Raw genomic sequence first — 18835 nt, forward strand, 5'->3', positions numbered from 1 at the left:
GACTAAGATTAACTCTTTGTATTATCCTTTTCCTGTACTTTGTAAATTGGATTGATCAATATAAACATCATTGTAGAATTATTGTTTTCATAGTTAGTGCATTCAAATAAAAATAATAATTAGAAAACCAGTTTGAAAACACAAAATGCAAATTAAATTTAAAAATTTTCTTAATCTATATATATTAATTTTGTTAAAAAAAAAAAAAAAGCAAACATAATATTACACAAATTTTATATTAAGAAAAAATATCATTATTATTTTTTTATAATGTTCAACTCCTAATATAGTAATAAAACTTTTTAATTGGTGGGCCTTGGGGGCAACTCTAGTCAAATTGGTCGAGCAGTAAGTTTTAAGTTTGACTCCGAATGAGAGTGACCTATTGATTTTTTTTTTTTTTTTTTTTGGCTTTAAGCCGATCAACTATGAAATACCTAGGTTAATTTATCTCCTTATAGTATTTTGTTGATTATGAGCATAAGGTGGAATTTATCTAATGCACATCTAATATTTAAATGATTATTTATCCTATTTTTTTCACCCTAGCATCCCTCGTCAAAGGGCCAAGTCAACCCTCTGAAAGTCTAGTACCCAATAATTACTCTACTGGATTCTACTGCAGACTTAATAATAGCTAGGACTGATGACGATCAAGTGGGCTTTATTGTGCTTACCTAATACATGCGAGTACTATTTTATTTAAAAAAAAAAAAAACTAAACGAATATATTAATTCAAGTTGGAAAATAATACATTACAAATGATAAATGAAGGGTTTAAAAATCACTTCAATTGAACAGTCATATAAACAAATTGTCTAGTTACTAATTGAGCTGTCTGATTTGTTGATTTTTTAACTTTTTTTTTTTATCTTTATTAATTAAAAAAAATATCAACCTTTTATTAATCAAAATCTTAATATCTTAGTTTATTTTTATATATCTTTTTTACCTATATCAACTAATTTAACATATAACAAACAAAAAAAATAATAATTTAATAATTAATTTTATCAAACATTTTAATTTCAATTAATTAGCTTATTAGCTACTAACTTTTTAACTTGTAGATTTAAATTAACTTTTTAGTTAGGCATGCCAAATAGAGCCACCGATAGGACTGTGCTAGATCAAACCAAGTAGTGTAGTATGTGAGTCGTGTACGGACCAACATAATGTAGGCTAGGCCTAAGTTAGTCAATTCGGGTTTAACTTATCGTTGTCATATCTAATTTATTATTGTCAAATATTAAATTTAAAATATTCTACATGTACTTCCTTTTTTATTACTTATAACGTGACATGCTTTAATTGTTTAATATAAGGGGTTATGATTTTTATCCATTTTTTTTCTTCTCTAATAAAATTTGAACATTTAGTGGGATCTATCATAGTAAAATTTGAAAGTAAATTTTTGGAGTCCAAGTAGTATTTTTGTAAATTAAAATAAGCCAAAATGTGTCGTATGTTTCAGCAATCGTTATGTTATGGACCCATGTCCAGCATGCTCCAGCATGCATGCTGGACACGGGTAACAGTGCCGTTATGCACTGTTATTTTTTTTTAAATTTCAGACCGCTTCGTTATAGGAGTATATGTTCATAATTTTATTACTATATGTTCATAATTGTAAGTTCATAATGTCAGAGCTCTATGTTCATAATTCTATAACTGTACATTCCTACTTCCATAATTGTACATTCATAATTCCGTAACTGTACATTCATAATTCAATAACTGTAACTTCATAATTTTCGAAGCTCTATGTTCACAATTTTAGAGCTCTATGTTCATAATTTTGTCACTATATGTTCATATTGTAAGTTCATAATGCCAGAGCTCTGTGTTCATAATTTCATAACTGTACATTCATAATTGCATAACTGTACCTTCATAATTCCGTAACTGTACATTTATAATGCAATAAGTGTAAAATCATAATTTTCAAAGCTCGACGTTCACAATTTTAGAGCTCTATGTTCATAATTTTATCACTATATGTTCATAATTGTAAGTTCATAATGTCAGAGCTCTGTGTTCATAATTTTGTAACTTACATTCATAATTCCATAACTGTACATTCATAATACCATAACTATACATTCATAATGGCACAAACGAATAATAGCGTTAAAGTTAATTTTTTTTTTTTTAAACTGAAATGATGCCTTTTCGCTGAAAACGACTTCGTTATGACTCGTGTCCACAATCTGCATAATTTGCGATGTTTCAGCAGGTCGGCTGAAGCAGAAGTGAACTGTGGAGCAGATCATAGAGACCATTATAGCGACCGGAAGTTGCCGCATGTCTGATATTTTCCACATTTAGCTACGTTTGTTACAGGAGAACAGTTACCTTAAAAGAAAAGGCAATTGCAGAGAAAATCTTCTTCTCACGTGTAGTATTGGAGCGGAAGAAAGAGAAGACGATGAAGTTTTCACATGATCGACCAATTAAGAATACATGAATGGTTAATAATCTGCATGACTAAACTACCTTTGGTTAATGATCACAACTCCTTTATGAGCTAACGTTAAGATGATTCAGGTGAATTTAATGATGTTTAGATATGTTTGGTGTTTCTTGAAACGGAGCAGAGTATTGCTATAATTAGTGCTCCCAACTGCCAACGAGCTGGAACCTTTAATTTCAACGCGTTGCAGCAATGGTGGCAGTTCCTCAATGTCGGTGAAGACAGCTGATGATGAGTCATACCAGAAGAGCGGCTCTGCAAACGAAAAGGTACCATCTTTTCTTGTTCAGTCCCCACCATACGCCGCTCAAATTCCAAGACACCGACGCTCCCTACAATTACTTTTCTTAGTACTCCGTAATTTATTTAGAATAATAAATTATAGAAAGCAAAGGTGAGTGTTTAATGAAGAGATAAAGATGCCTGCACCATATGGTGAAATTTCAGGAGCGGGATTAAAGTGAAGTGGGCTTTGCTTCTCTGCTAAGTTAGAGAGAAAGAGAGAGAGAGAGAGAATGGGGAAGATGAGTTCTTGGGGGTGTTTAATGGTGATGGTAATTGCACTGTCACTGCAAGAGAATAGCGTCGACGCGGAAGATCCATACAGGTTCTTTACATGGAATGTTACGTATGGCGATATCTATCCGCTTGGAGTCAAGCAACAGGTATATATATTCTTCATTTTTTTGTCTTCTTCATAGTTGTGTGTTTGTTATTCTTGCGGATGGGGGATAATATGCAATGTGTTTGATGAAATGCCGCAGGGAATATTGATAAATGGGCAGTTTCCAGGGCCGTCAATTGAGTGTGTGACCAACGACAACTTGATTGTCAACGTTTTCAACAGTTTGGATGAACCCTTTCTCCTTTCTTGGTACATAACTCTCTTCTAGCATTTGTGCCTTCTGGTATTAGTTTTTCTGTGCAATTTCTTTCAAAATTCAAGAAATTTAGAGCAAAGAATACAGCTTTGTGTTATCTGTAGATGCATCCTTGCATTTACCCACTAGATCTGCCTGTTTAGTTGAAGAACAGCTAGGCTCTTCCACTGTGCTTGAGCAAAATCTTTTGGTGTTCCCTCAAATATAAGCATATTTACAGTCCAGAACTCCAGATATTGTAGACCTACCCTGTCCTACATGTAGTAAAGATTCAGAAATGTCTACATCTGGTTAATAATTATTTGAAAACAAGACAACCTGTGATTTAGATGATAGTCACATTGGTTGTTGATACTTACTAATCCAAATCCAGGAATGGTGTGGAGCAGAGGAGGAATTCATGGCAGGATGGTGTTTGGGGTACTAATTGTCCTATTCCACCCGGCAGCAATTTCACTTATGTCATGCAGGTCAAGGATCAAATTGGGAGCTTCTTCTACTTCCCCTCCCTTGCCTTCCACAAGGCTGCTGGAGGCTTCGGTTCCATCAACATCGCCAGCCGTTCTGTCATTCCTGTTCCTTTTCCTCCTCCTGCTGGAGAATACACTATACTGGCTGGTGACTGGTTCAAACAAAACCACACTGTGAGTAACACAATTCAAAAAAAATAAAATTGATCCAGTCTTCATTGTTTCTTAATTCAAGAAAATGGCACCAAAGTTTTAGCACTCTCTGATGCTCTGCACTTTCCAGGCCTTGAAAGGAACTTTGGATGATGGGCATGAACTTCCCTTCCCAGATGGGATTCTGATCAACGGGCGTGGATCAAATGGTTATACATTTACAGTTGATCAAGGTATAATAATTAATACATCCAGCATATGACTCGAAAAAAAAAAAAAAAAAAAACTGTTTAAATTATGCATGGTGTTAATGGATTGTGAAATTTGATGTGTGCAGGAAAGACTTACAGGTTTAGGATAACGAATGTGGGGCTCACTACTTCTTTGAACTTTAGAATCCAAGGGCACAAGATGGTATTGGCTGAGATAGAAGGCACACATACAGAGCAGAATACATACGATTCCCTCGACATTCATCTGGGGCAGTCTTATTCAGTGCTAGTGACTGCTGATCAGCCTGCAAAAGATTATTACATTGTCTTCTCGACTCGCTTCACATCCCAGGTGATCACGTCGACTTCCATTCTTCACTATGGTAACTCAGCAGAAAGCGTTTCGGGACCACCTCCTGGTGGTCCAACCACTGAAATTGACTGGTCTCTGAATCAGGCCAGGTCCCTCAGGTAAAAATCCATAGCAGTGTAGTTCATGTGCTTTCAAGATTGTTTTTTCTTAAGAGGTTGGTGATCAAACAGGCGAAATCTAACGGCTAGTGGACCACGACCCAATCCCCAAGGCTCGTACCATTATGGGTTGATCAACACCACCCGGACCATTAGACTTGCTAATTCTGCTCCAATCATTAATGGAAAACAAAGATATGCAGTCAACAGTGTTTCATTCAATCCAGCAGATACGCCGCTTAAGCTTGCTGATTACTTCCAGATTCAGGGAGTCTTTACACTCGGGAGTATCCCCGACACCCCAACTGGCTCCGGTGCTTACCTTCAGACCTCCGTCATGGCTGCTGATTTCAGAGCTTTTGTTGAGCTCGTGTTCGAGAATCCAGAAGACACAGTGCAGTCATGGCATATCGACGGCCACCATTTCTTTGTAGTTGGGTAAGTTTTGATCGAGTTCACATATTTCATTGACTAACAGAAAATTGGCATAAATTCAAGAAATGATCTAAACATTGATTACTTTTCTTAACAGGATGGATGGAGGACAGTGGACTCCAGCAAGCAGATTGGCATACAACTTAAGGGACACGATTTCTCGTTCCACTGTACAGGTATATCCTAAGTCTTGGACTGCCCTATACATTCCTTTGGACAACGTTGGAATGTGGAACATAAGGTCTCAGAACTGGGCACGCCAATACTTGGGTCAACAGCTTTATCTTCGAGTTTATTCGCCTGCAAATTCCTGGAGAGACGAGGCTCCAATTCCAGGCAATGCTCTTCTTTGTGGTAGAGCTTTAGGTCATTAAAGTTATTGTAGAGATAGATATACTATCTATAGTATCATATTGTCAATGTATGGCTGGGGGCTGGCCCCTTCAATTTACTAGCTTCCTCCATTAAAGTTATTGTAGAGATAGATACTTCAATTCTTAATTAGTGTAGGAGCTGAAGTTTGCAGTCCACGTTCACACCATTCTGTTGTAATCCATCTTTTCCCAGACATGGAAAGTTTCAATTGTTTCTAAGTTCACGGAAATTAAACTTAAGTTTTTTGTCAATGAGTGCTGGTCCAAAGTAACTCTAACTAATAGTGCAATAAAGTTTTCTAATTGAATTTTTTTTTAAAGACTTATAAACTAAAATAGTACAATTACATCATATTATTACCTATTAATTTTATGTAGATGGCTCAACATGAACCCGTAAATGAAATATATGATAATTTGTCAAAATAAATAGACATCCACCGCCTTCCACCACCTCTTTCTCCTCCTCCCTTCCCCCCTCTCCATCTCCACCCTCCGGCCTCTACCTTGCTTCCGCACCTCTTGCCACAATAATCGCAAAGTCCAGATCTAAGCAAGAAGCCCCTCACCATTATCAAAGCTCACTTCTTCAGAAAGAAGCCTTTTGCTGCCAAACCGCCAGATCTGGCCATAAGAGCATCCACAATGGTTGGGGAGAATTGGGAGATAATGTAAGAGTGATTAGGAGAGAGAATGTGGGAAGGGGAGGAAAAAAATAAAAAAATCAAAATCAAAAATTAAAAAACAAAAAAAAAAAAAAAAAAAAAAAAGTAAAGGGTCAGGCGCGCCGTTCGGCGCGCCTGACGCGCCCGTGTGGGAGGCTGCTGTGCGCGAAACGCGCACATCAGCCTCCTTTTTCTTCTCTTTCCTTTTCTTCTTTTTCTGCATTCTCCCCAATTTTGCAGAACAAATATTTTGATAAATAATCCCACCCCACATTTGTTATTATCCCCACCCAAGATAATTTATCTGACATTATCTCCATAATATCCACTGATGTGGATGCTCTAAGAAAGAAGCATATTCCATCACCTTTTTCAAGGTTATTTTTCCCATAAAAAGGAAAGGGGAAAATCATAGAGGCTTTGGGTTTGGTAAATGTGAAAGTGGTTTGTACAGCTTTGGGTTTGGTTTAAGAGGAGTCAGTAGCTTAGTTTTGGGGTTTTGCTCTTCGGGTTGTTTTTCTGTTAATTTACAGTTTTTTGTGTTTTTTATCTCGTTTCTTTGACGAGTTTTCTCTTTCTCATTTTTATGATGAGTTTCCTCTATCTCGTTTATATGACGAGCTTTTGTATGAAGCTTGAAATGCTAAAAATGGTCATGGCTTTTGTTAACTTCATCCTGGGCAATTTAGAAGACAATGGAAAAGTGCCTCTTCTGAACTCTGATATGAAATTCAATTCAGTTGATAGGCTACCCTCTGAGAAATCTCTTAATCCCACTGATGTAAGATCGTGGGTTCTCAAGACGGTAATATTGTCGATGCACCAAAAGATGGAGATGAATACCCAGGTGATGTGCAGAACTTCTGAGATAATCTTGTATACAGTGGGCCAGATCATTGAGTAAGTATTTAAAGAAGCTTTAAGGCCCTTCAAGGAGTTTAGCTTCCAATTTGTAATACAGTTTGCGATTCAAATTTTCTGCATTGTTAGAAAAATTGTTTCTATGCCTGACTGTAAAAAATGGCTTACCATTTCACTGATCTTTGATGTAATCGTTTCATGTTATGACTTAATGAATTAAGTACTTTATTTCAAAAAAAAAAAAAAGAAATTTTTTGAGTGGTGTTAAGCCAAGTCAACTATATTTTGAAAAATATTTGTACATGTAAATTTTATATAGAGTTTGAGCTTGACGATGTAGATGGTGCTCCCTTGTATTTGTCCTTGACTATAGCTATTTATAGTAAAAGAAGAGGTGATATGTATGGTAAGCATGCCTCTTTATGGTAATCAGGTAATAAATGTTGAATAGATTATTATTTGGGTGTTGCCACCGTCTAGTAAAACGTAACTGCTGGAAATTATGGAATTTCCGACCACCTGAAAGTGATCTTAAATCAAGTCGAAAATAAAAATAGTCTGAAATATCAATAAAGATTTTTCCAGATACCAAAGTGGTCGAACAAAGCTTTCGACTTGATTTAAAATCATTTTTAGGTGGTCGAAAATTTCATAATTTTCAACCGTGCGTGGGTGTAAATAAATTTATAATTGTAAAAAGGATAAAAATTTCAGTGTAAATAGCAATAAAGGTGTAAATATGGATATTTACACCACTCTGGTCAAATGTAATTTAGGAGATTCTATTAATAAATTTTTAAGGGAAAATGGCACTTCTTCCCCCTAAGTTATATACTTATAACACTTTTTCCCCCCGAATTATTTAAGTGGCTCTTTTTCTCCCTGAAATGCTAAATGGATATATTTACCTTTAAAATTAATATTTCATTTATTTTTATTTTCCAACAAATTATTACTGTAATTTGGTTCAAACCAAACAGATACTATAGCAACTAAACCAAAATATTCCAATTACAATTTATAATCAAAACACAATATTTAGAGTTTATTAAAATCGCGAACCGGAATGGCCGGTTCATGTTCCGAACTGAAAAAATAAAATACATTTATTGTTGAATTTAGACTATTTTAAAATAAAAAATAAAATTTTAAAATAAAAACGGTTCAAAATCGTGAACTGGATCCGGAACCGCCGATTCACGGTTCATGATCCCGTTTTTTTTTTTATTCTTAAATTTAATAAATTGAAATCCAAATATTGGGTTCTAGATATGAATCATAACTGAAAACTTTTAATTCGATTGCTATAGTGTCTGGTTCAGTTCAAACTGAACCATGGTAATCGCTACATATACGCAATAATTTGTTGGAGAAGTAAAATAAATAAAATATTTGCTTTAAGGGTAGAAATGTCAATCTAATATATTTAGGGAAAAAACCACCACTTTTAAAATAATTGAGGGGACTAATGTGCTTACATAAATAATTGAGGGGAAAAAAATGCTATAAGTATATAATTTAAGGGGAAAAAGTGTCATTTTCTCATTTTTTAATTAAAAATTTAAAAATTAAAATATTTATAAAAATAAAATAAATAAATAAAAAACAACCCCTCGCCTTCTCCAGTGAGAAAGCAGCCCAGTGGGCAGTGAGTCACCTTCTACCTGGGTCGTTTTCTCCGGTGAGAAAGCGACCCACTGGGCTACCTTCTCACCGGAGAAGGCTAGGGGTTGTTTGTTTGTTTGTTTTTTTAAATAATAATTATTTAATTTAAAAATAAATAATAAATATTTTAAATAAAAACATAATGTTTGATTAACTTTAATGAAGGTAATGTAAATAACAATTTTCCATTTATACCACCTATAAAGTTAGTACATTTATTAAAAGGTGGTGTAAATAGTAATTAGGATTGTGCAAATAGAATAAAAGGTAAGAAGATGGTATGATTGATTGAGATGATAACCTTGATTAGTGGGACACCATAATTGGTGGAATGAGCTGAGAAGATAACTGAGGCCGGAATGATTATTTACTTTCATTAATTATGGGATAATCACCATTCAACACCTTCATTTAATTTGTGACCAGTGCTATAATTATCTTTTAGAGCTACTTTGACCAGGTTAATTCTATAGGTTAGATCGTTAACATATCTTCCAAGCCTTAATTATTACTAGGCATGTTTCGTCATGTTACCATTAATTTGGCATTGACTAGGCTAAAATATGGTGCCCTTATACTTCATAGTTACATGGATATTTTTTTTGAGTGATGGTTACAATGTAATATCTGTTCATAATTATTTTCTCAATATACTAAAACACAAAGAATCAATATCACCTCCATTTAAGCTCGAACTCACATCCTCTCATATAAGAGTGCAACTTTAATGCACTAGTCCACAAGATCTTGGCTACATGAATTTTAATTATACAATTCTTTATTTTATTTTTTGATTTTTTTATTATAAAATGTTACAAATTTTTTTGGTAAAAGGAATATTACTTTTTAAAAGCCATTAGTCATTGTCGATGGCCAATGGATGCTATCCACGAAAATAACCACCAATTGTTGATATCTTTTTTAAAAAATTGTACTATTTAAAATTTAAAAATTTAAAAATTTAAAATTTTAAAAATTTAAAAATTTAAAAATTTAAAAATTTAAAAATTTAAAATTTTAAAAATTTAAAAAACAACTAATACTGTGTAATTATAGTTCACGTAAGTATGTGAACGCTACAAGTTAGAGCATCCACATCAGTGGATATTAGGGATATATTGTTCGATGAATTATCTTTGGTGGGGATAATAACAAATGTGAGGTGGAGTTATTTTACAAGATATTTGTCCTGCAAATGTGGAGATAATGTCAGCAAAAAAAAAAGAAAAATAAAAAACTAACACTGGCTGTGCGCACAGCCAATGTCTACACGGGTGCGTGCAATGCACGCGCCCGTGTAGCGCGTCAGGCGCGCTGTCAGCGCGCCTGACGCGACAGATTTTTATTATTATATTTTTTTCAATTTTTGTTTTGTTATTTTTTTTTCTTTTTTTTTTCTCTCCCCTCCCACATTCTCTTTCCTAATAACTTTTAGGGGTCGTTTGGTTCACGGAATGTCAGATTACCTTAGGGAATGTTAGATTGCTGGGAATGTTAGATTTCTATGTTTGGTTAAAATTGGGGTATGTAATATAATCATGTTTGGTTTAGGGTTATCTTTTATACACACTATAATATCCTTAACATATTTTCATATATTTTAATAAATTTAAAAATTAAAATAAATAAATAAGATAACGGTATCATATATAATTACATGATTTTAAAATATTAACTAAAATCTTGAACTTGAGAAACAAAATTATTTTATATGCTAACATAACATAATAAAAATAAAAATATATATAATTACAAAAATAATTATATATATATATATATATATAGAAGAGCGCTCATATGCGGCGGGGTCTTACGGTGCGGCGGTGCGGTCAAATTCCAAAATACACCAACAGTGTTAACAATATGCACCAACAGTGTAATAAAAACACACCCCAATGAAATGTAATAAAACATCACAAAATACACCACAGACTCAAAAAAACACACCATATAACTCACCACCCCCAATGGTGTATTTCCGAACAGTGTATGGTGTTTTTACTCACACCTAATGGTGTGTGTTTGGTGATGCAGGGCTCTGTTTACTCTGTTTTGTGTGGTGTATTTCCTAAAGTTGATGGTGCATATTTGGTGAACTATTGGTGTTGCCGCACCGTAAGAAATAACCGCACCTGAACCCGCCTCTATATATATATATATATATATATATATATATATATATATATATATATAATAATAATAATAATAATAATAATAATAATAATAAACTAACATAACCAAGGTTATCTTACATTACCTAAGATTTTGAAGGGAATCACATTCCCTTCAAAATCCTATGTGGAGGGAATGTGACATTCCTGGGGAATGTTAGATTCCCTGAGATAATGTGAACCAAACATAGGAATGTGAGCTTTGGAATGTCACATTCCTTTGGTTATGTTATATAACTTGAACCAAACGCCCATTTACATTATCTCCCAAATCTCCTCAACTAATGTGGATGCTCTTAACTTTGGCCACTAGTTGTCAGATTAGTCTTGAATAGGTAATAATAGTCTCTAAACGTATTATTTATCGGATTAGGGAACTTATTTAGTGTTTTTGAATTAGGTGATCTAGTTACACTATTCTTTATAGTTTTTTTTTTTTTTTTTGAAAAGCTATTCTTTATAGTTAGATGGCGAATTTAATATTTCCTAGAAAGATAAAATCATTTGGAAAACTTTGTGCGGAATTGAATTGGTCAATATATATAGCACGTTCCTTTCTTTAAACAAGCAAGTGGTGAAGTGGCTACATCTTTTATCTTTATACCATGCCCTTATGAACTCCTAACTACCTTCTGCCGCCACATTAATCACTCTTAACATTTTCCAAATGGTGTCAGCTCACAGCCAGAGATTGTAGGATAGCCTAGCCTGTAGGGTATCCCATGGCAAAGCAGAATAAATTAAAGTTGACCCAACCAAAGATGGAAAAGAACTTCTATATAAGTAGTATAGTGACATGGAGTGACTCTCTCAAATGGAAGGTCATAGGTTAGTTTGAATCCCCAGTGAAAGCGATAGATTAAAAAAAATAGTTATGAACAGATACTACACAGAGTCAGTAGTACTAAAAAAAAACATAAAGAATGCTCATCACTCATAAGTTAGAAATTATAGTTTAGCAGACATAATAACAATAAGTCGTAAACATAAAGATATGTGATAGAAATTATAGTTTAGCAGAAATAATAACAATAAGTAAACATAAAGATATATATATATATATATATGTGATATGGCCCATGAACTTTACACCAAGCATGGCCATATATGCACCCCTTTGTCGGTACAGGACTTGGATGGGTAGTCTTCTTGCATGCATGGTGGGACATTTTGCTTTATAAGTCTTTTGACTTTTGGTTGTATCATTCAATGTTCTCTCTATTTCCCCAACTGCTTGAACGCGTACTGGCCATAACCATGCACATTGCACCATTAAATGGTGTTTTGAAGACTGATGAGTAAACAAAGAGAAATACAACTTAACCCAGCTTCCAAATTAAGGCTATATGCTTGTGTATATATATGGTGGACTTTTGCCCCAATGCATAGCAAGTAAACTGAGTTGAGAGCTTTGTGATCGATTATGGGTTCCTCACAAAAGTGGTTCTTTGTGCTCTTTCTTTTCTTGAGCATCTTTTTAGAGTTGAGTGCAATAAGTTTAGCAAATGAAAAGGTTGAGAAATCTAGGTGGAGGAATGATGATTATTGTAGGTTTCGTAGGAGAGGATGTGGTCGTTTTGGGGGGCGTCGTGGATGGGGAGGACGACGAGGTGGTTTTGGAGGTGGTAGAGGTGGTGGAGGAGGATTTGGAGGTGGTGTAGGTGGTGGAGGGGGTGTTGGTGGGGGAGGTGGCATTGGTGGTGGTAGAGGAGGTGGAATTGGTGGTGGGTCTGGTAATGGTGGCGGATTTGGTGCTGGGGGAGGGGTAGGAGGTGGTGCAGGTGGAGGACTTGGAGGCGGAGGAGGCGGTGGTGCAGGTGGAGGAGGAGGTATTGGAGGTGGTTCTGGTCATGGTGGAGGATTTGGAGCTGGAGGTGGTGTAGGAGGTGGTGCAGGTGGAGGACTTGGAGGGGGAGGAGGCGGTGGTGCTGGTGGAGGAGGAGGTATTGGAGGTGGTTCTGGTCATGGTGGAGGATTTGGAGCTGGAGGTGGTGTAGGAGGTGGTGCAGGTGGAGGACTTGGAGGGGGAGGAGGCGGTGGTGCTGGTGGAGGAGGAGGTATTGGAGGTGGTTCTGGTCATGGTGGAGGATTTGGAGCTGGAGGTGGTGTAGGAGGTGGTGCAGGTGGAGGACTTGGAGGAGGAGGAGGCGGTGGTGCTGGTGGAGGAGGAGGTATTGGAGGTGGTTCTGGTCATGGTGGAGGATTTGGAGCTGGGGGTGGTGTAGGAGGTGGTGCAGGTGGAGGACTTGGAGGGGGAGGAGGCGGTGGTGCTGGTGGAGGAGGAGGTATTGGAGGTGGTTCTGGCCATGGCGGAGGATTTGGAGCTGGAGGTGGTGTAGGAGTTGGAGGAGGTGCAGGTGGAGGTGGAGACGGAGGCGGAGGTGGCCTTGGGGGAGGATCTGGACATGGTGGTGGCTTTGGTGCAGGCAGTGGCGTAGGAGGAGGAAGAGGAACTGGTGGTGGTGTTGGAGGAGGTGGGGGGTTTGGAGGCGGTGGAGGAGGAGGAGTAGGGGGTGGATCAGGTCATGGTGGAGGTTTTGGTGCAGGCGGAGGTATAGGAAGTGGAGGTGGAGGTGGGGCTAGTGGTGGATTAGGGGGAGGAAGTGGTGGTGGTGGACATGGCGGAGGAATTGGAATTGGTATTGGCATAGGGGTTGGTGTAGGTGTTGGGGGAGGTAGTGGCAAAGGTGTTGGTGTTGGGAGTGGGTCGGGAGGTGGTGGCGGCAACTGATCTCATAATTCCCTTAGCCATCAAACTTATATACAAATGAGCACTTTAATTATTACTCCATATATCATTTGATTACTAGGTTGAGTTGGTGTTGTTTTGATGGAAGAAACTACAATATGCATTTATTTAATCTAATTGCATATTATGATAATGTATTGCTTTTCATTTGAATTGTGAATTTCATTGCAACACTAAATGTGATCATTTGTAATACTTAAATTTGAATCAAAGAGTTTTCCATTCATCTTCCTTTTGCCAGGTACGTTGTGAAATTATTTATTTATTCATTTATTGCACTATGATGATTATATATAATAATTTTGATAACAATCCTTAACACTTTTTTCCAGTATTTTTAAAAATACATAACATGAAATATCGTTTTAACATAGTAAGTCTTTTTAAATAACACTATTTGCCTTGTAAAATAACTTGAAAATGGTTGACAAAAGCTACATGTATTTTACTTTTTACTCAATTTTTACTCCATGTTGGCTACTTGGATTGATATGTTTAATAATAGTACGTATTTAAATGTGGAATGACAACTTTTCAATCATAACCTTTTTTTTAGTACTACTAACTCTATTACAATGTAGTATCTGTTCATAATTATTTGAAGTTGAGAGTGTAACTTTGTGCCACTAGACCACAAGGTTTCTGACCATCACAACTTATTTCAATTGAGAGAATAATCAACTTTTTTTTTTTTTTTTTACTTGTGACTATTGAATATTTGATTGAGATAATCAAATGTGACAAAAAAAAAAAAAAATACATTTGCACTAGGTGTACACCAAATGTAAGAAGATTAATAATTAAAATTTAAATTTAAACAAAAAACCAGTAATATAGACAATTTAAATTTGACTAGAATAAAAATTCCTAAATTTTTTAACATATGATATGATAGTATAAGTATAATTTTTAGAGGTGAATCATAGTAATAAAAAATTTGAGTCCACCTAACCATTTTCAATAAGAATCTATATTAAAAAATCAAATGAAAAACTAATTTAACTGGCGTACGTGGTCGTGCATTCTTATTCTTAAAAATATAGTTCAAACTCCCTCATATATGAAAACACCAATTCGGTCAATCCCTCTCATATGAAAACACCAATTCGATCAATATTTAGACCCTTAATTGGGTCCCATACGAAACCTTAAACAGTTACGGCTCGTTTGGTTCGTTAAAGGAATTGGAATTGGAATTTCATGAAAAAAACAATTACTAGGAAGATGAATTTCATTGTTTGGTTGGTGGAAAAAGAATTACTGAGAATACTAATTCTATTATTTGGTTAGATTTGGAATTGTAAGGAATAATGAGTATAAAGACCTATATGTCCATACAAATTAATAAAAGTAATATAATTAAAAAAGAAAGCAAGGGTAAAATAGGCAATCTATTCACTTTTTCTTCCCATCTTCCATGTAAAACAAAATCCTTGGTCCAACCAAGGATTTTGTTTTCCTCAAATTTGAGGAATTCATTTTCCAATGAAAAATGAATTCCATGAACCAAACACTAGAAAACAACATTTTCCTTCACTTTAAGGAAAATATTTTCCTTTGGAAAACATTTTCCATGAACCAAACATCCCCTTAGGGATTGTTCAGGATTTAAAAAAAAAAAAAAAAAAAAAAAACAAAAAAACAAAAACAAATAAAAACAGAGCTTAATTCTCAACGGAACCAAACGTCCTGTCGGATGAGCTGACGGAAGCCATCGCAGCTTCTCTGCAAGATATTCAGTATTCAGAACAGGAAAAGCGGCGATCCTGCTTACATGTATTTGATTCTAAAGGCACTCTCTGTGTTGACATTGGCCGAAGCTATTGCGCTTGTGGCCCTCTTCTTCGACACTCCGATTCAACAATGGATTTTGGTTGCCCTGGGTGGCTTCAAACGCGGCAGAGCCCCTCTGGTGGTCAAAGGCGTATGGCTTTCTCTCATTGCTGTTTTTCTGTACAGCTTTTTCAGTAGTTTTCTTATAATCCACCGCCACGGCGTCTATTCCGACTCCATTCCTTTTGCCTCTCGGGTCAATCTCACTTGCCAAATCGCCCAAGCTCTCCTCGCGGGTAATTCTTCAACTTTTAGGGTTTTATTCTTGATCGTTGTTGAAAACTACTCCAATCACACGAAATAGCGATGCAATACAGAGTTATAGAACTATAAAAAAAGCATGTTTACATACAAACTTTGAGTTCATCTGATTGATTTGTTAATTTTTACATACCGTTTAGATGAGTAAATTTTATTGTTTAGGCTGTTGCTTCATTCTAAATGCAATCCGTTTTCAGCTAATTTGTTCCGTTTGTTGTCCTCTTTGCTTTTGATGAAAGGTAGCTTTTGGTTTGGATACTGGACTCTGAAACAGTTTCATAACTTAGAAATTCTCTGAGGGTTGTTATGTATTTGGAAATGAAAATTTGGGGTTGAGGGTAGTGCTGAGGGAGGTAAAATGATCAAGTTAAGGCCCAAATTCCTAGTTAGAAATTTGTCAAAAGATTACAGAGAAAATTCTCCAACTTTTGGTGGAGGACAATGGTAATAGGGACTTTTGACAGAGCAGGCATATTGGCACTCAATCTGAAAATGTGAGAAACCTTCATAATACATGCAAATTTAGTAACTAACATTGACAACCTTATTTCTTAATCCTTCGTTTCATGTTAGACAGCAATTGGGCTAACAATTACAGTTTTCAGTGGTTTTCTGGGAAATCCCACTGGTGTTTAGGATATTTCTGAATAGTACTAAACTTGTGGAACTGACGAGGAGTTTCGTAATGAGTGTCTTGCTAGTAATCTGGCTTATCAAATGTTGCCTGTTGGTTGTAAACGCTATCCAGGTCTTGCAACTTATTAATGTCTTTTCATATGAGTGTTGTGGTGGTGGATAGCATCATAGAATGTTTGGACTCAGACTATCGGAGGGCATATGTATGTGCTCAAAGAGAAGCAGTTGGCTTGGTGGAGATGGAGTATTGGGATATTAGCTTGAAATTGATTTCTTATTCTTGAGGTTCCCCATAGAGAATTGGGCTGTTAAATTTATTTGTTCCAAATGAAATAGAAATTTATGGAAGCAGTCCACATTAAATGAGAGTATCATTTAGACTAGTATACATAAAGCAGACATCTTGTTTGGTTTGCCCCAAAGAAAGTATTCAAAACCATTTCCTTCTTCAGAATACAAAGAAATGTTTCATGTAAATTCATGCAAATCTTGATATTCAATTCACTTAATATATGCATCTATGGAGAAAAGTATCCTTGAAGGACCTAAACTTTGGGTTAAAAATCAATGCAAGGCTTTAACTTTCAATTATACTATATAAAGACCAGAATCTTTAAATGGGTAAAGTGTTGGTGCCTATTTAGCACATAAAAGGATGACTAAATTATTGATGGGTGACACGTCACTGTTTATTTATTTTTTAAATAAATTTATTAATATCTTATTTGGGAAAAAGAATTTAACAACCAAAGAAGTTCCAGCAAAGGAAAAGTGACAAATGGTGAAACGAAATTGAGGTAAAATGAGTTGTATACAACAGTATTCATCTAAATTTGAATCCATTCTTCTTCTTTTCTACCCTATTTAGGTATTAACTTATTCATTTTTTTTCCAAAGTAGTAACTTGTTTATTGTTTTCCCTTAATGTTGTCAACTGCTTCCGATCCCTGGTTGGCAGCAATATTTAGAACTTGAAGATTTCAAGTCCTAAAATGGTGCAGTTAAAACTTAAGACCCTTAATTGTCTTTAGGATCAAAGTTGAGGTCCAGGTCCTTACACTCGTGATCAGGGACATGAATCTCCCCTATAATGCAGTTTGTCATCATTCCATTTTGCATCTAGTTAACTTACAGTGTTTCTATTTTCTAAATAACGTTTGGTTTTGCAGGATTTTCAATATTTACCTCGGTGATGATAAACAAAACTTACAATCTTATAAAGGAGCACCGTTCATTGGGAGAGATGATCAAGGCTGAGGAGAAACACCTGGTGAAAACAAAAAGGTGCATGGCAAGGCAACAGCATAGTCTATTATGGGAAGTTACTGCACTAACAGAACAGATGAAGAAGCTGGAATTCAACTCCCGGGTTGAAGCAAAGAGGGTTGAGTTTGCAAATGCTAGAGCCTTGGCATTAAAGAACCACTTTGATGAACTCCGTCTTAAATATGATGAACTGCTTGAATACAACCAAACCATCCAGAACCAGTTGCAATGCATTAATCCAGAACTGCAGAACAATAAACATTCAGATGAAAAGAGATGTAATATGCTGTTTGATAATGAAGCCGAAGCAACAAACTGGTGCAGACAGTACCTTTTCCCCGACTCTCATTCCTTGCCCTCTCCAAGACATCGCAGACCTGTCTATCAGTGTTGAAGGTTCTTAGAACCTATTTGTTGTTCGGCATTTGTTTATCCAGGTTTGATGTATATACTATTTAGGAAAGAACAACCTTACATCTACAAATCTATGGAGAAGCCTCATAGCAGTTTATTTTTCCCCATTGCTTTAGTGGCTTGTAACATCTGACAAATAATATTCTCTGCTAGGATAGGTTAATGTTATCTTTGAACTTGGTTTTTTTTTTTTCTTGAGGTTCAGATTATTCCTGGTTAGATTACACTTGGTACAGTATGCATTTCTAATCTTAGTTATGTCGATCTTTATGCTCCTGGTGGAATGTGAAGCCTCTGATGTTTATAAAGAAGTTTATCCAACTTGTATAACATTAGGAGATGTTTCAAAATTTGGATCACATCATCCTGCTATCTTAGTATTGTTACTCTTGATACCTATTTAGGATTTTATTTTCTTGAATTTCTCCTTCAATCTCTTTGCCGATGTGGCTTCTATTCATTAAGTGTCATTGTGTCAATGACGCCACTAATTCGTTAAAAAAAAAATAGTTGTCCAATCAGATAATGACACACCAAGAGAAAAAGATTAGAGGGGAAATACTGAAGTAATGTATAACATTACATTTAAAAGAAATTTATTTATAAGTAGGATCCACTATGATGAATGGAAATATAAATTTGTAGAAGGGAAAAAAATTAAAGTTGGAAACATGACAAATAATTTTGAAACTAGAAATTTTGTTTTGAAGTGATACTACACTCTCATCTTACATTTATCTTTTTATGTTCACCTCCTAACATAACATTATTTAATTGTTTTTTTTTTTGTATTTAATTAATTAATAAACATTTCTTTGATTATGGGGTATGATTGCATAATCTT

At 35.4% G+C, this 18835-nt stretch overlaps 3 protein-coding genes across 6 annotated transcripts; all 3 read left to right on the forward strand.

The window, feature by feature from the left end:
• Positions 1-2289: 2289 nt before the first annotated feature.
• Positions 2290-5700, forward strand: LOC109188187 (L-ascorbate oxidase homolog). Of its 4 annotated transcripts, XM_019338751.1 has the most exons (9): positions 2290-2471; positions 2549-2743; positions 2922-3139; positions 3239-3348; positions 3729-3999; positions 4109-4211; positions 4316-4661; positions 4734-5099; positions 5194-5700. In XM_019338751.1, exons 3-9 carry the CDS (start codon positions 2990-2992, stop codon positions 5468-5470), a joined length of 1623 nt encoding a protein of 540 aa, XP_019194296.1. In that variant the 5' UTR covers positions 2290-2471; positions 2549-2743; positions 2922-2989; the 3' UTR covers positions 5471-5700. The 4 variants fall into 4 exon arrangements, with proteins under 4 accessions (XP_019194296.1, XP_019194298.1, XP_019194295.1 ...); XM_019338753.1 differs by having other exon boundaries at positions 2290-2743; positions 2894-3139; XM_019338750.1 differs by having other exon boundaries at positions 2290-2743.
• Positions 5701-12134: 6434 nt separating this feature from the next.
• LOC109188190 (glycine-rich cell wall structural protein 1-like) lies at positions 12135-13807 on the forward strand. The gene is made up of 2 exons (XM_019338756.1): positions 12135-13195; positions 13283-13807. Exons 1-2 carry the CDS (start codon positions 12256-12258, stop codon positions 13561-13563), a joined length of 1221 nt encoding a protein of 406 aa, XP_019194301.1. The 5' UTR covers positions 12135-12255; the 3' UTR covers positions 13564-13807.
• A 1452-nt stretch (positions 13808-15259) lies between these two features.
• LOC109187216 lies at positions 15260-18215 on the forward strand. The gene is made up of 2 exons (XM_019337357.1): positions 15260-15650; positions 17481-18215. The coding sequence occupies exons 1-2, from the start codon at positions 15356-15358 to the stop codon at positions 17969-17971; spliced, it is 786 nt and encodes a 261-aa protein (XP_019192902.1). The 5' UTR covers positions 15260-15355; the 3' UTR covers positions 17972-18215.
• The last annotated feature ends 620 nt before the right edge of the window (positions 18216-18835 follow it).

This window comes from Ipomoea nil, unplaced genomic scaffold (genome assembly GCF_001879475.1).
Source record: "Ipomoea nil cultivar Tokyo-kokei standard unplaced genomic scaffold, Asagao_1.1 scaffold1421, whole genome shotgun sequence".
NCBI classification, from domain to species: Eukaryota; Viridiplantae; Streptophyta; class Magnoliopsida; order Solanales; family Convolvulaceae; genus Ipomoea; species Ipomoea nil.